Below are 17,680 nucleotides of genomic sequence, written 5' to 3' on the forward strand. Positions count from 1 at the left end.
TAGATAGACAGGATGGATGGACAGACAGACAGACAGACACCGTAGGTAGGTAGGTAGGCAGACAGACAGACAGACTGGAGGGATGGATAGGATAGGATAGACAAGATAGGTAGGTAGGTAGGTAGATAGATTAGAGATAGATAGACAGACAGGATAGATGGATAGATGGAAGGAAGGAAGATAGAGATAATAGAGATAGATAAATAGAGACAGGATAGATAGATACAGGATGGGTAGATGAATAGATAGATAGACAGACAGACAGGGTGGATGGATGGATGGGTGGGTAGTGGGTGGATGGATGGATAGACAAGATAGATAGGTAGATAGATAGTATAGATGGATGGAAGGAAGGAAGATAGAAAGAGATAATAGGATAGATAAATAGAGACAGGATGGATAGATGAATAGATAGATAGATTGATTGATTGAAGAAAGATAGAAAGAAAGATAATAGGATAGATAGAATAGATAGACACGATGGATGGATGGATAGCTAGATAGATGATAGATAGATAGATAGATGATAGATAGATAGATAGATAGATAGATAGATAGATAGATAGATAGATAGATAGATGATAGATAGATAGATAGATGTGGACAAGGATGGATAGACGCATGCATAGGTAACTGGATGGATGGATGCATGGATGGATATAGTAAGAGAGGGTTGGATAGATAAATAGGAAATAGATGGATAAATACATGGAAAGATAAGTGGATAGATGGACAGACATAGAAATAAATGATAGATGAAAGGTAGCACACATTTGGGTTAGATGGAAAAAAACAGGTCTTAACTGCTCTCTTGAAACGCTGGGGAAAACAAAGCCCATATTTTAATGGGCAGGTTATGCAAATGCTTTAATTATTATTTTACTTTTCAATTACTTTCCTTCCTTTAAAAGTCCTGTCCTTCAAGATCGAAGAACTGGGCGACGCTCTCAAGGCCCATTACAAAATAGACGAATTTTCCTCGGTGGTGGTCCCTGCGCAGGTATGTTTAACGCAGCTTGTAGCAAAAGTGCGGCTAAGGAGGGGAGGGGGAACCCCATTGTCCCAAGCGTATGGCCCTTTGGGGTGGGGGGGTGGGGGTCTGGAAGAAACCAGCATCTCTGACTGCATTGTTGTTTTTTTAACCCCACCCCACCCCTCCCCCGGAAGGACACAGTGACCGTCTTGGGCCAGATTGGGTGTGATTCGAACGGGAAACTGAACCCTCAATCCGTTATCCTAGAAGGTGACCGCGAACACTCATCCGGGGGCTTCATCCCGGTCGACATTTCTGAGCTCACGGATTATTCTCTGTTCCCAGGACAGGTGAGAGCTTAAACCGGTGTTTCTCAACTTTGGTGACTTTAGTCATGTTTGGACTTCAATTCCCAGAATTCCCTAGCTAGCCAACGTATTTTGGGTGGGTGGACTTTGAGCGTGCATAGAGGCTGGGGGATTCTGGGAGGGGACTTCACCCCTCTTCAAGCATGCTGGCTGGGGGATTTTGGGAGCTGAAATCCATCCTGTTCTGAGCGAGGCTTCCCGAGAGCATGAAGCCAACTCCTTCTCCCGACAAAAAAACCTTTTATTAATTCACTGTGAATTCTGCTCCTTCACCTCCAGCAAAGACTTTCATGGGAGGATTTACGGTCACAGACCTCATCTGGCTTGGAGAGCTGCCAGGCCGATCTCTGCAGAACTTGGCCAGGAGCCTCGGAGAATCACGAACCAATTAAGCGAACTAATTGTCTCCTGCAAACTCCACTCCCCTTTCGCTCCTCTTTTATTTCCTCTGGGAGGAGCTTCATTGTCTACCTGTGGCCTTCCTCCCAAGTCGACCCCTGTTCCTTAGCTGTTCCCTTCGTCTGGCAGCTCTGCGCATGCGCACACTGGGAAGAGGCTCCAGCTGTTCTTCTGCCTCACTGATGCCTGACTCCGAAGGCAGCTGGTAACAGTCAGACGGCCCTGGCCCCCTCTCTGCCTCCGACACAGAGCCCTCCTCAGAGCCTTCCCCAGACTCCAGGACTGGCCCATGTTCCTCCCCAACCTCCTCATTGGCTGTTGGTGGGCCACAAGACATCCCTTTTAGAGCACACTAGCTAGGGGATTCTGAGAATTGAAGTCCACTCATTTTAAAGAATGGAGGCTGAGGAATCCTGGGAGCTGAAGCATGCTGCCTGGGGGATTCTGGGAATTGAAGTTATATCCCCCCCCTTTTTTTTTTTAATTTCCCAGGTTGTGGTCATGGAAGGACTGAACAGCACTGGCAAGAAGTTCATTGCATCCAAACTCTACGAGGTGATTAAAACACCCTTAAGCATCACTGCTCTGCCATATTCCTCAAAGTGGGTCTCCATGTTAATTGACAACTTGCAGTGGTGATCCACTTTATGACCGGAATTTCAGGCTCAGTTATGGTCGTAAGTGGAGGACTATCTGTGTGTAACGTCTGTTCTAAGCTCTGGAGGTTTCCGTGGTCTTTTTTTTTTATTTTCCTGGACAAAGGTGATTAAACTGTTCCTTGTTTATTTCCTAAGCAGGAGTGACGAACTCCAGCCAGCAATTGAATTTAATTGATCTCCCTGCGAATAAATAAATGTAAAAAAATATTTTTTCTCTCTCCAGGGGGTGCCCCTTCCTTTCCACACGCCCACAGAAGCAGCCACAGGTATGGTACCCCTTTTGCCAACTCGGTTCGACCAGCATGGGACTTAAATACAATCCTGGCTTATTGCTGGATTTGTCTACTTTAAGAAATGGTTTGTTGCAACGTGGTTAGTGGAGCCATTCCCACATGACCACGTGAGACATTGCAAATAAACAGTGCAATGGTTTTGCCTTTGCTGTCATCCACTTAATCCCAATAATACATCAGTGATTTTTATTCCTTGCAAAGTTGCAATCAACAGCGCAATGGGTCTCTTTGCTGCCGTCAGTAATAACGAATCGTATAATCATTACATTAAATCTGGAAAAAATTACCATTTGCTTGCATACCCACAATTATGAATTTGTTGTTGTTAGTTGCGAAGTTGTGTCTGACCCATCACGACCCTATGGACCACGTTCCTCCAGGCCTTCCTGTCCTCTCCCATCCTCTGGAGTCCATTTAAGCTCATGCTTACTGCTTCATTGACTCCATCCAGCCACCTCCTTCTCTGCCGTCCCTTTCTCCTTCTTTTGCCCTCCATCCTTCCCAGCATGAGGCTCTTCTCCAGGGAGTCCTTCTTCCTTCTCCTTAGGTGGCCAAAGTCTTTGAGTTTCCTCTTCAGGATCTGGCCTTCTAAAGAGCAGCCAGGGTGGATCTCCTCTAGGACTGACCGGTTGGATGGCCTTGCAGTCCAAGGGACTCAATGCAGGAGTCTTCTCCAGCACCAGAGTTCAAAGGCCTCCATTCTTTGGCGCTCAGCCTTCCTTATGGTCCAACCTTCACAGCCATCCATTGCAACTGGGAAAACCACAGCCTTGACTAGACGCACTTTTGATTGGCAGGGTGATGCCTCTGCTTTTTTAAGACTACTGGACTACTGTAACGCTCTCTACATGGGGCTTCCCTTGAAATGCACTCGGAGACTGCAGTTGGTCCAGAATGCGGCCGCGCGGGTGATTATGGGGAGTACTAAGTACTCCCATGTGACACCTCTCCTGCGCGAGCTGCACTGGCTTCCTGTCGTCTATCGGGTGCGTTTCAAGGTCTTGATTACGATCTTTAAAGCGCTCCATGGCTCAGGACCTAGTTACCTGCGGGATCGTATTCTGCCCCATACATCCCTACGACCCATCCGCTCGCACAGAGAGGGACTTCTCCAGGTGCCGTCCACCAGACAGTGCCATGGGGCGGCGCCTAGGAGCAGAGCCTTCTCTGTGGCGGGCCCAGCCCTGTGGAATGACCTCCCCCCGGATATTAGGACCACTACTGACCTCCGCTCCTTCCGTGTAAAGCTCAAGACCCACCTATTCCAAATAGCCGGCCTGGCTCAATCATAACTTCATAACGCTCCTGATGGGTTTTTTAATTCAGTAATTTTATTTAAATGGGATTTTAAATTGTGTTTTTAATTGTCTTTCACTTATGAGTCTACCTCCTCCATGCACATGTATATGTCTTTGTTCTTTATGTGTGTATGTTTGTCTTTATCTGTATTTTATCTGTTTTGATTGTACGCCGCCCCGAGTCCTTCGGGAGAGGGTTGCGGCTAATCAAATAAAATTATTATTATTATTAATTATTATTATTTAGCATGCTTTCTAGATTTGCCATAGCTTTCCTCCCCAGGAGCAAGCCTCTTTTAATTCCTTGGCTGCAGTCCCCATCTGCGGTTTTCTTCCCCGTCTATTGGCCAGGAATTGAGAGGGCCGGATGCCATGAACTTAGTTTTCTTCATGTTGAGTTTCAAGCCAACTTTTTAATAATGAATAAATGTATTAAGGATCGTTATTTCTCCAAAATATCCTTATCCCTTGCATTAAGAATCCTTTGAGGGTGATGCAGACAAAACCACTCCCAGGGATTTCTGGAAAATATAAACCAACGAAGCTTGTCAATCTTTTCAGATCCGGAACCTCGGCTGGTCTTGGTTGCCTGTGGGCCATACACCACATCGGACAGCATCACCTATGAACCCATGGTGGACTTGATCGAGACCATCAATAAGGACAAGCCAGATGTTTGCATTTTGGTAATGTAGATGCTTCTGAAACATGCAGGATTTGTTAGAAATTTACAACATTACAGGGAGTCCTCGCACTTACAACAGTTCATTGAGTGACTGTTCGAAGTGACGACGTTACTGACAAAAGTGACATCACCATTTTTCACACTTATGACTGTTGCAGTGTCAGGGGATCAAAATTCAGGCGCGTGGCCGCTGACTTGTATTCATGATGATTGGGGGGGGGGATCCCCTGATCCCCTTTTGCGGCTGACTGACCGGCGACATCAAATGGGGGAAAACCAGATTCGTGTTACTAACTTAACCACTGCAGGGATTCGCTTAACGACCGTGGCCAGGAAGGTCGTAAAATGCGGCCAAAATCACTTAGATGTCCCAGGCAGCAACAAATATTTGAGGCTCGATTGTCATAGGTTGAGGACTATCTATAGAATACAGCATCCTAGGGCTGGAAGGGACCTTGAAGGTCTTCTAGTCTAAGGCAAGGAGTCTTTATACCATCCTGGTCTGGTTTGTGGGTTCCTCCCTTTAGTCTGACAATTTGGAAGAATTGATGGCTTTAAAAACCTCCAAGTTTGGCGTGAGAGACTTGTTATGACCCGCCAGCGGCCAGCAGAGTTGGCAGCAGATTCGGAGAGTGAGGAGGGTTGGGGAGGAACCTGGGCCAGTCCTGGAGTCTGGGGAAGGCTCTGATGAAGGCTCTGCAGAGGCGGAGAGGGGTCCAGAGCCTTAATCAAAATCTTAAATCAAGATTTGGGATGCTTTTCCCTTCTCTGTCCACCCTCCTTCACCATGGCTTCCTTTCATTGTTTGCAGCTCGGGCCCTTCGTCGATTCAAAGCACAAGCAAGTGGAGGTGAGTGGAGAACAGATCACAGATGTTATAAAAGTTGGTGGACTCGCAAGGGTTTTGCCCCTGTGTGAGTTCAGAAGTTGGCTGGGGGATTCCAAACCAAGGCACCGGATCCCTAAAAGCTTAGCAGGATCTTTCTTTTTCCCCCACTTCCTGATCATTATTTTTCACTTGAAAACAGTACAATAAAACAAACAACCTCTGCCAAATTCTGCAGCTGCCTTAAGTAAGCAAAATCAAACATCAACAAACTTGTTTCTCTTGGCAGAGAGAAACCCCCAAAAAGCAAAAAGAGGTTTGTTTTTTCCCCCCAAAAGGGATGCTCTCCAGATGCCCTGTCCCCAGCTAAAGGTAAAGGTTCCCCTTGCACATGAATGCTAGCTGTTCCTGACTCTAGGGGGCGGTGCTCATCTCCGTTTCAAAGCCGAAGAGCCAGCGCTGTCCGAAGACGTCTCCGTGGTCATGTGGCCGGCATGACTCAACGCCAAAGGCGCAGGGAACGCTGTTCCCTTCCCACCAAAAGTGGTTCCTATTTTCCTACTTGCATTTTTTACGTGCTTTCGAACTGCTAGGTTGGCAGAAGCTGGGCAAGTCACGGGAGCTCACTCCGTTATGTGGCGCTGGGGATTCGAACCGCCCAACTGCCGACCTTTCTGATCGACAAGCTCAGCGTCTTAGCCACTGAGCCACCAGCCAGTCAAAACTAATTGTTGCGCTTGATGAGAGTCCCTCAAATCTGAAGAGCATTACATGGAGAGAGAGAGAGGTTGGTGCTTGGCAGAATCTTAGACCAAAACATCCAATTAGCTTCTGAACCCCCGATTTAAATTAGGGGGGGAAATCGTAGATTCTTTTCTCGATCAATCAACCAACCAACCAAATTGGTTTGTTTGTAGGAAGGGCAGCTGATCATGTTGTACGACGAGGTCTTCAAGAGGTGTTTGAAGACCATCATTGAAGGGACAAGGAGGTGAGAAGATGGTTTGTTCTGTTCAGACGACCTGTCGTGCTTGTATCAGGGCGGGGCGTCTTTGCCAGCTCAGTTTCGGGCAAGGAATATTTCCTTGCATCCCTGGAAAAGTTGTGGGTTTAAGTGGGAGGTAGAATGGAGATTGCCCGAAGCTGAAATTTAAAAAATAATAATAATAATCTGTAGGTGCTCTCTGAGTTTGGTGTTTATCTTGTAGACGTTTCATCACCCAACTAGGTAACATCATCAGTGTTAGAAGGGAGGAAGTTGTAGAAAGGAGTAGGGAGAGGGGGAAGGAAGAAGGCGAGGAGGGGGAGAAGGAGAGGAGGAGAAGGGGAGTGTGGGAGGAGAACTGTAGGGTCCTTGGTGCTCTCTGAGTTTGGTGTTTTTCTTGCAAACGTTTTATCACCCTACTAGGTAACATCATCAGTGTTAGAAGGGAATGGGGTTACCAAGGCAATGGGGTACCAAGCAACCCCCCCCAAATGGGATCATGTGACCACAAGGAGGTGTGGCCATCCGAAACCCGGGTCATAACTAGCTCTTAAGATCTGTTGTAAGTTCGAACGGTCGTTAAGCAGGGACTTAAACCTGCATTCCTGATTCTCACAAGCTTGTGTCTCTCCTTTATCTCACACAGAGCCGGCTCCCAACTTGTGGTTGTGCCTTCGCTGAGAGACGTCCATCATGTGTGTATTTATCCCCAACCTCCTTTCGTCTATGATCTCGCCAAAGAGGACCGACAGGTAATTTCTCCACCTTTCAGGCAAGCTCCACCTCTTCGGGCTTTCTCTACAGGCAGTCCTCGACTTACGACCACCATTGAGGCTGACATTTCCGTGGCTAAGCGAGGCGGTTGTTAAAACGAGCTTCACCCCGTTTCTCACCACGGTTGTTAAAGTGAATCGCTGCAGCGGTTAAGTTAATCACACTGTCGTTAAGCGGCTTTCCCATCGACTTGATGTGTCGGAAGGTCGCAAAAAGGGGATCAAATGACCCCTCCCCATGGGACTCTGTGACCGTCATAAATAGGAGTCGGTGGACAAGTGTCTGAATTTTGGTCACATGACCGTGTGGATTGCTGCAACGGTCGTAAGTGTGAAACATGGTCATGTCCCTTTTTTCAATGCTGTTGTAAGTTCAAGTGGTCGCTAAATGAATATAAGTCAAGGACTACCTATATATACGTACCCCTCGCAGGTATGTGCTAGTTGTCTCTGACTCTAGGGGGCACTGCTCATCTCCGTTTCTAAGCCAAAGAGCCAGCGCTGTCCGAAGACGTCTCCGTGGTCATGTGGCCGGCATGACTCAATGCCAAAGGCGCACGGAACGCTGTTCCCTTCCCACCAAAGGTGGTTCCTATTTTCCTACTTGCATTTTTACATGCTTTCCAACTGCTAGGTTGGTAGATGCTGGGACAAGAAAAGGGAGCTCACTCCGTTATGCGGCGCTAGGGATTCGAACTGCCGACATTTCTCATTGACAAGAATATAGCATCCCTATATTTTTGTATTTAATTTAATTTTGTATTTAATTTCAAAAGGTTAATTCAGACCAGGGTGAAATCTAGATTGAAAGGCCAATTTTAAATGTTGGATTTGCAGCTGTTGGCTCCCCCCCTCCCTCCCCCCTGGGGATTCCAGGTGTTGCATCGCACCAGCTGCTTCAGAAAGATGGTTCAGACACCAGCAGAGGGCGCTAGTGCTTTGCCTTTTGGCTTTGACTTGCAAAAAAAAAATGGCTTTTTTCTCTCTCAAGAAAAGCTAGGAAGTTCCTGTATTTCGGATGAAAAATTGAAGATGTTTTTCCAGGAAAGGACAATTCAACAGAGTGACTCAGCCTTTAGTGCAAAGCGTAACGATTTGGAAGGGAGGAAATTATTGTGATTTTCCTCCACCCCCCCTTTCAACTTTAAGAAAACTTACGTGCTTGCTCAGTTGCATTTTTTTTTACAAATTCTTCCCCTCTTCCTGCTTTGCTGTCCCTTTTATCTTATACTAGCCAATAGCCGGGCGTTGCCTGGGTATTTATTTATAGGGGGAAACCATGTTGCTTGTATCTTTACAATTTATATTGTTTTATTTGTTTCCTAGTATAATTTGATTGCTTGTTAGTAACCTATGACTATCACTGTTGTATATTATGATTCGTGACGAATGTATTTTTTCTTTTATGTACACTGAGAGCATCTGCACAAAAGACAAATTCCTTGTGTGTCCAATCACACTTGGCCAATAAAGAAATTCTATCCTAACCTATCCTATCCTATTCTCTATTCTTTTCTCTATTCTTTTCTCTATTCTATTCCTATTCTATTTCTATTCTATTCTGAATTCTATTCTACATTATTTTCTCTATTCTATTCCTATTCTATTTCTATTCTATTCTGAATTCTATTCTATATTATTTCCTCTATTCTTTTCTCTATTCTATTTCCATTCTATTCTGAATTCTATTCTATATTATTTCCTCTATTCTTTTCTCTATTCTATTCCTATTCTATTCTATTCTGAATTTTATTCTACATTATTTTCTCTATTCTATTCCTATTTATTCTATTCTAATTCTATTCTATTCCTAGTCTAGTCTAGTATATTCCTTTCCTACTCTACTCCTACTCTACTCTACTCTACTCTACTCTACTCTACTCTACTCTACTCTACTCTATTTATTAAAGTTCTTGAAAGGAGAAATGGGCAACTTTTAATCTGGCTGGGTAGCGACTGGTTTCTATTCATGGCTGGCTGGGGTAATTCTAGGAATTGAAGTCCCCCACATCTTCCAAATTGCCGAGGTTGAGAAACACTGCATTAAATCTCCTTTTCAGAAAAGGCAGACTGGGAACTGGGTGTGCAATCAGGAACACACCAAACACACCCGTTCCTTTTCTCAAAAGTGACAAGCAAGGGGAATCCCTTCTGCTGGGCCCGATCCAAGAACAGCAGGAAGACAATACTTTCTCAAACCTCCCCGGGTGCAGCCTTGGCTGCGGGGGTGTTTATTTTGCTGGGGCAACTCCCTAGGGAAATAAAAAAAATCCCTGAAAAATAATTGCTCAAGCGGCGAAATTCCCCAGCAGAATTAACCACGGTCTTCTCTGTGACTGTTGAAGGCAAGTAGACCTGGGGTGGTTTGGGACTTCATTTCCCAGAATCCCCTGCTAGCTTAAGAATCATGGGAGCTGCGATGCCAGCACTTTACTTTGGAAGAGCGTTGGCTTGGGGGAATGTTGGCTTGGTCGTCAGTGCCGACCAAGGTTTACAAAATCTCATTTAACTCCTTACTTCAGGAGTCGGCAATCTGCAGCTCCAGAGCCACATGTGGCTCTTTCTTTCCTCTGCTGCGGCTCCCTGTGGCCGATTCAGCTCCACAATTGATGGGGCTTTCAATTAGGACAGGTAGAGGGGAAAGGACGCTGCGCTAGGGGGAGACTCTATGGTGGGGTCGACTTCAGAATTGAATTGGGGGGGGGGGCTTCCAGTTAGGACTTTTGTGGCTCTTTGAGTGTTTAAGGTTGCCAGCCCCTTCCTTAGTTTACTTTGGCGACGGCCTTCAAAAACGTTTGCTGAATTAATCCCTCTATTGGTGTTTCTCTCCCCCACCCCCACCCCCAAATTCCAGAGAGTGCTTTTCGTCTCCGATCCCTGCACCTTGGATATCGACGGAGTGATTTTCGGATTAACCTCGGTGGATTTGCTCTTTCACATGGGAGCGGAAGAAATCAGCCGGTACGATCCTTGCAAAAGCTGTTCAATTGCACGCAGGCGAGCGAGCGGGGAAAAGGGCGAAAGGTTTTACGCGGTTCGAAATTTTTATTCGTTTTTTTTTTAACCAAGCATAAAATAATACAAGCCCCCACCCCACCTTGTGGAGTACTGTGAAGCCGTTACCATGGCAACTCCACAGCGCTGTGCAGTAGACGCCATTTTAAGGCACAACAGGCTGTATCTTAACAGAACACACACCCTGAGGGGTGTTAGGGATGTCTTACCCCCACAGTATTTTTCTCCGGAGAGTAAGTCATCTGTGTGTACCAAGTTTGGTTGAAATTGCTCAAGGCGTTCCAGAGTTATGCTAGTGTACACATAGCACCATATATATATATATATATATATATATATATGTGTGTGTGTGTGTGTGTGTGTGTGTGTGTGTGTGTGTGTGTGTGTTGTATTTGTGCTGATAAATAAATAGAGACTAGTATAGATCTATTTCAAGCTATTAGGTCTCATCAGCTAGCCATACCATTACTGGGATTTGAACCTGGCCTGTATTACATATTAGGCAGATACCTTAGCCACTAAGCCACAGGCTCTCCTCCTTATCAGCTGAGCCAGGGAAATAGGTATGTATTTGTGTTACAACCCCTGGTATGCCCAAATATGGACGGGAGCTCACTACTCCCCCTTTCTGTCCTTCAGTTCATTACAGAAGATGGCTAGCTGATGAGAGCTAAATAGCTTGAAATAAATGTATACTAGTCTCCCTTTATTTATTTATCAGCACAAATACAACACAAACATAGCAAAGGCAACATTAAAAATAAAAATATGGTTTTATGGTTTTCTGCCTGGATGGTCTTCTGTAATGAGCCGAAGGACAGAAAGGGGGAGTAGTGAGCTCCCTCCCATATTTGGGCATGCCTCCCTCCTTGTAGAGTAGAGTAGAGTAGACTGTGGAGTGATTCAGGAGTGAGCGTCAACCCTTTGTCGATCGGGCTCTTGCACAATCCCAGTTGCGTAAGCCAAGAAACACCTCTGGAGCTCTGCAGAGAGAGCAACGAGTGTGAGAGACAAATGCCGTCCCTCGCACAGATGGGGGGGATAAGATGTGACTCACACACAGCTCACAAGTGACAGGAGGAAGAGAAAGAAACTCGGATCGGGGGTCATTGGTGGCTTTCCCAGACAGTCAGAAAAAGTTTGCGTGCCTTCCCGAAACGCTCCTCTTGCCTTTAGAACTTAGCCCTCGACTTAGCGACCGGATTTTCCGTTGCTAAGCAAGGGTGGGTGATGAAGGGAGCGGCGCCTGATTGGATGACCTCTTTTTGCCTCCGTGGCTGAGCATTATTGCAGGCCATCCACGACCGCAAGGGAGACCCACCATTTCAGTGGCTGGGGGAGAAATGCGTTCGGTGGATTTTGCACCGTTTTGTGACTTTTCTTGTCGCGTTTGTTAAGTGAATCCATGCACTTGGTTAAGTCAAGTTACATGGTTAAGTGAATCTGGTTTTCCCTGTCGATTTCGCTTGCCCCCCCCCCCCCCGACAGTGGAACCGTCATAAATGTGAGTCAGTGCTCAAGCATCCAAATGTAAATCAGATGACCACGGGGGATGCTGCAATGGTCATAAGTGTGAAAAAATGGTCGTAAGTGTGAAAAATGGTCATAAGTCACTTTTTTCAGTGCAGTTGTAACTTCGGTCACTAAACGAACTGTTGTAAGTCGAGGATTATCTGTATCCCATTCACATTTAAGAAGAGTCTAGTCACTTAGCTGAAATAGCACAGGTCCTCCTGCTTGAGCAGGGGGCTGGACTAGAAGACCTCCAAGGTCCCTTCCACCTCTGTTCTGTGTTCTGAGTGCATCACCTTTCATTAAAAATACAAAAGTTTGTATTATATAAAATCTAGAAACATCATAGATATTTGGAGCTGTAAAATATTATAAACGTACTTCTAGATTACAGACATGATCTTTGGCCTTCATTGGTCACCGCCAGGAAGTCAGCAAGGGAGTTACGCAGGTTGCTGCAGTCATTAAGTGAAATGTGGTTGTTAAGCGAAGCTGGCTTGCCCCCTTGAGTTTGCTTGTCGGAAACCAGCTGGGAAAGCCGGAGACGGTGATCATGTGATTCCGGGACTCTCCCAACCGCCATAAGTACATGCCAGTTTCCAAGTGCCCAAACTCTGATCACATAACTGGATTCCAGGCCTGTCGTAAGTATGAGGACTGTTCCTAAGTCACTTTTCTCAGAGCCCCTTGTAACTTTGAACGGTCGCTAAATTAGCAAAATCAATGGAGCAAGCTGGGTTCATTTAACGACCGCGTGGTTGACTTAACAAGGGCAGTTGATTCGCTTAACAACCAGGGACAAAAACAAGAGGCCGTGACATCCTGCACGACTCACTTAACGACTGCCTTGTGCTCCCAATTGTGTTCGTAAATCAAGGATTACCCATGTAGGTAGTTCGCCTTTGCAGAGCTGCCTTAAGGATTAGAACCTTGTGATGCTTTATTTTTATTTTAAAAAAAGAGATGAACCCTTTTGTCCAGAGCTAATGTGATAAAGAGATATTTTTAAAAATAATCACTGATTAGCCATGACTAAGCCGTGGGTGTCGGCAAGTAAATGTGGTGACTAACACATGAAAGGTTTGCAAAATAACAAAAAATGTGACTACGTTTTTATGACCTCACACAACATAAGTGTCTTGCAGTGACCCAGCAGGATTGCAATACCAACGGACGCAAAAGCATATTTTTCCCCGGAGGATTAAAGAGTTGTTAATTGCAAGGATGCAAGGCTCAAAATGGAGCATCGCATCACAGGAATAACAGAATATGATACGACGGCTTTATTGATTAGCCCATAGGCCACATCAAAGCACAAGGTTCAAACACCCATCGCCAATAAAATCTTATACAAACAATTTAAAATAAGATGCAATAAAATACAGTAGTTAGCGGATAAGGTACAATGTAATTTAATACATAGATATATAGAATAGAATAAAATGACATAAAATTGTATTTCGGCGTCACCCTTACAATCTACTGCAATCAGTCCCACGTATGCAGATCTCAACCGAACCATTTTGTTTAAGGACTGTGCTGTGTTAAATGTTATTTTCCGGTTCTGGCTGCACATAAAGTCAGTTGTTTGGATATGGGGGATCGCAATGAGTTTCATTCATTCGTTATATAGACCAAGGCACCTGTCTTTCACCCCCTGATACAAGCAACAATCAAATAGGATGCGAGCCATGTCTTCTACCTCTGCCACTCCACAAATGCAGAGACGCTCATTGTAGGGTATAAAATGGAATCTCCCATATCTAACCATTGGGTCAAGCGGTTCGAATCTCGCTGGCGTAAATCTCTCCCTGAGATGCTTTGGCAGTTGTAACTTCAAATCGCTGTCTCCCTGGCAGGGGGCAGAGAGTGGGAGACAAGAGAAGGAGAATTATGTACTTGAATGAAGTCGATGAGTTTGGAAAGAGTATGGAGAGGTAAAGCAAATGGTTATGGCTTTAGTCTAGATTTAGCCATAATTCTAGTTCTTTCCTGCTTGGAATACTACTGTACTTCTGATTCCTTTTATATGCTTTATATAACAGAGTTTGTTCAAAAAGGAAAAAGCACAATAGATTTGGGTACATATCAATTGGTTGGTTGGTTATTTGGTTGATATGGTGCCCAACTCGCTGTAACATTTCTAGGCAATAGACGTGACATTTAAAAAAAAAAACCACAATACGAAGCTAGCCGTACATGAAAAGTATGTTTGTATCTGCTCAGCCATTTCAAGTTACCCGCCTTACTAAGGATAGCTGTATCATTTTGTGCTCCTATAACCTTTATTCTTTGGGCATCTCTCCTTTTGAGTTATGCAAGAGACAGGAAAGCCACAGCTTCTTATAAATAACAGAATAAATATGTGGAGTAGGTATAACAGAATAATAAAAAGTTGGAAGGGGCCTTGGAGGTCCTCTAGTCCAACCCCCTGCTCAAGTAGGAAAAGTCAACGGAAGAAAAAAAAATCAGTGGATACAATCACGGGATTGTTTAAGAGCCCAAGTTTAATCCTCTTTGATAAAAAGTTTTCTAACCCGTTGACTTTAATCCCTTCCTAAATTTTTACCCTCAACACAGTCCTGTAAGGTAGGTCAGCGATCAAACTCTTAATTTTTTTTTCTACCTTTCTTACTCTGTTTTTTTTCCCCCTCCCTGCTCAGTTCTTCCAATCTTCAGGACCGTTTTTCTCGAATCCTCAAACACATCCTGACTCAGCGGAGGTAAGGCGTTTCGGAACAGGACTTGGGTTTTGTCGTAGATTTTCAGCCTGCCACAAATACACGAAAACAGACAAACTCCAAATACTGTTTGTGTCCATGTTTGGCCCAGGAGGGAGGACTGGGGTTTAAAAGGCATTCTCAAACAATGGATGGGACAAAGGGAAGATTCTAGTCCTCATGGTTATGAATAGAGCACTGGTTAATTATGTATTTAAAAAAAAAATCTATGCCCAATCAGCCGTGGCTTGGTGAAGTTTCAAACGTGGCTTTCCAGGAGATGGCCAAAGAGAAAAACTAAGTCTTCAGACGTACAAAGAAGCATGGGTGTTGATGGGTGTCGAAAATGCTTCAAGAAAAAGCATCATAGGGGTGAGAGGAAGGAAGGAGAGAGGGGAAGGAGAATGAAAGAAAGGAAAAGGGAGGGAGGAAGGAAAAGTTAAAGGGGAGAGAGAGAGGGAAGGACGAAGAGAAGAGATGAGGGAGAAAGAAGGGAGGAAGGAAAAGGGAGGAGAGGGAGAAAGCAAAGGAAGGAAAGAAGAGATAGGAAACGAAAGGAAAGGAAAGATAAAGGGGAAAGACAAAGAGAGGAAAAGGAAGGAAAAGGAAAGAGATAGAAAAGGAAGGAAAAGAAAGAGAATGCAAAAAAAGGAGGAAAGATGCAGAAAAGGAAAGGAAAGAAAGGAAAAGGGAAGGAGAAAGAGAGGGAAAGAAAAGGAAAGAGATAAAGGAAGGAAAAGAAAGGGAATGGAGAAAAGGAGGAAAGATACAGAAAAGGAAAGAAAGGAAAAGGGAGGGAGAAAGAGGGAAAGAAGGAAGGAAAGAGATAGGAAAGGAAGGAAAAGAAAAGGAATGGAGGAAAGATAAAGAAAAAAGGAAAAGGGAGGGAGAAAGAGGGAAAGAAGAGATAGGAAAGGAAGGAAAAGAAAGGGAATGGAGAAAAGGAGGAAAGATAAAGAAAAGAAAGGAAAAGGAAGGGAGAAAGAGAGGGAAAGAAGAGATAAGGGAGGAAGGAAAAGGGAGGGAGGGAGAAATCAGACGATACTGGCCAGAGGGCAGGAAGAGCCACCATGCCATCCCTGAGTGTCCCTAAAAGATTAACCTCTTTACATCCTGGTTTATTTCTTAGGCCAAACAATCACGCCTCGTTTGGTTTTGCCTCCGTGTGCCTCACAAACCCCACAAGCCATTGTGGTTTGTAAACATGGCTTGACTTGCTCCGATAACCTCCGCCCACCGCAGCCGATTGACAAACCGCCTTTGAAATAAACCACGGCTTGCCGGCTCCTCTCATTCCACCCCCATCTCTCTCTCTCTCTCGTTCTCTTTTTCAACCCATTCCAAAGAGGAGCCCAGCGGGCATTTCCGATGCCAGATGCCCTTGGGTTGAAAAGCCCCAGAAAACGCAGCTGCTTCTCCTCCTCCTCGGGGACGAAACGTGCCACCAGCCGGCCTTGGGAACACTGCCCCTTTTTTTTTGGCCCTGAGGCTTGAGATGCCGACACCCCCCCCCCCCGGAGGGGACAATCCTGGAATGCCAGCTTGGCATTGCGTTGGCACTCAGTGGGTAGAGAAGAAGAAACAGCTGCCGGGCGCGGCTTTGAATGCCAGCCAAAGGTCGGGCAGAGCGTTCAGGGGGGGTATAACTCGATCTCTTTTCTCTCTCCCCCCCCCATCTTTTAAATTCTCAACAGCTACTATCCTCTCTATCCGCCCCCCGAGGACATGAGTGTGGATTACGAGCACTTTTACCCCTATGCCTCTCTGCCCGTCACGCCGGACCTTCTGATCACCCCCTCCGACTTGAAATACTTCGTGAAGGTGGGGGCAGGCGCCAATTATGCGGCTGAGTTCGGAGGGGTTGTGGGGGGGGGGGAAGAAAAATTAGGAAGGCAGCCTCACCCGCTTTGGGGCTTTCGTGCCCGGATACCTAAGCTGTTAGGCCTGGATCCTAAAAATAACCCAAGATTCCAGACCTCATGGTTTTCGTTGAAGGATGGGCTCAGATAGCAAGCACCGAGGGCGACGGGGTGTCTCTAATGCCATGTGGGAGGTGATGGGACGTGGGGTGGGGTGGGGGGCACAGGGGCGTAACTCTTCCCCACGTTATCACAGGATCAAATTTGGGACTCCGCGCCGTGCAAAATGTGTCCTTTGCTGAGTTTGAACCTTCCTTGATTCCATGTTGGGATTCACATGAATAGAATAGAATATAGAGTAGAGGAGGAGAGGAGAGAGGAGAAGAGGAGAGAAGTAGAGAGAAGAAAGTAAAGTAGAATAGAATAGAATAGAATAGAATAGAATAGAGAGTGGAGTGGAGTGGAATGGAATGGAATAGAAAATAGGATAGGATAGGATAGAGGAGAAGAGAAGAGAGTGGAGTGGAATGGAATGGAATAGAATAGAAAAGAAAATTAGAATAGAATAGAAAATAGAATAGAATAGAATATAGAGTAGAGTAGGAAAAGAGAGAAGAGTAAAGTAGAGTAGAATAAAATAGAGAGAGGAGTGGAATAGAAAATAAAATAGAAAATAGGATAGGATGGAGGAGAAGAGAAGAGAGTGGAGTGGAATAGAATAGAAAAGAAAATTAGAATAGAATAGAATAGAAAATAGAGTAGAGTAGAATAGAATAGAATAAAATTCTAGCAGAATTCACAGGAAATAAATTAATAAAGGGGTTTTTGTCGGAACAAGGAGTTTGATTCATCCTCTTGGGAAGCCTAGGTCAGAACACAAACAAACGTGGTTTAAAACCTCTCGCCTTCTCCTCTAGGACATTTTGGGGTGCGTCTGCATTAACCCCAGCCGGCTGACGAAAGGACAAGTGGGGGGCAGCTATGCGCAGCTATGGGTCCAGCCACAGGTCCCCGGGGCCCAGCGGAAGAGCCCGTGCCTCGCTGCCCAAGTGATCAAGATCTAACCAGGTTCCGCCAACATCTGAAGCTGGACAAAAGGCCATCAAGGGAATGAGCTAAGAGACTTGGGCAGCAATGGGCAGATCCCAAAATCTGGGTGACCCAAACATCTGGACTGCATCTCCTTGAGTCTCTTGGATGTTGGTTTTTTTCGTTCTCTGCAGCTGGATAAGGTCGCCATCGTTCTTCTGCATAACATATATATTATCCAGGCCTGTTTCTGATATCAACCCATATAAATATATGAATTCGTTGA

At 45.3% G+C, this 17,680-nt stretch overlaps 1 protein-coding gene across 2 annotated transcripts in view; it reads left to right on the forward strand.

Annotated features, from left to right (window-relative positions):
* Positions 1–17,680, forward strand: part of POLA2 (DNA polymerase alpha 2, accessory subunit) — a 38,477-nt gene extending 20,797 nt beyond the window's left edge. For both annotated transcript variants that reach the window (XM_081968185.1, XM_081968184.1), the window contains exons 7-18: positions 912–1,000; positions 1,168–1,323; positions 2,233–2,295; positions 2,623–2,665; positions 4,552–4,676; positions 5,487–5,525; positions 6,419–6,492; positions 7,133–7,238; positions 10,114–10,220; positions 14,450–14,509; positions 16,201–16,327; positions 17,283–17,680. In XM_081968185.1, the coding sequence (XP_081824311.1) occupies positions 912–1,000; positions 1,168–1,323; positions 2,233–2,295; positions 2,623–2,665; positions 4,552–4,676; positions 5,487–5,525; positions 6,419–6,492; positions 7,133–7,238; positions 10,114–10,220; positions 14,450–14,509; positions 16,201–16,327; positions 17,283–17,429 (1,136 nt within the window). In that variant the 3' untranslated portion in view covers positions 17,430–17,680. The remainder of the gene's footprint in view (positions 1–911; positions 1,001–1,167; positions 1,324–2,232; positions 2,296–2,622; positions 2,666–4,551; positions 4,677–5,486; positions 5,526–6,418; positions 6,493–7,132; positions 7,239–10,113; positions 10,221–14,449; positions 14,510–16,200; positions 16,328–17,282) is intronic.

Source organism: Natrix helvetica, assembly GCF_964273705.1.
Source record: "Natrix helvetica genome assembly, chromosome: 16".
In the NCBI taxonomy this organism is placed as follows: Eukaryota; Metazoa; Chordata; class Lepidosauria; order Squamata; family Natricidae; genus Natrix; species Natrix helvetica.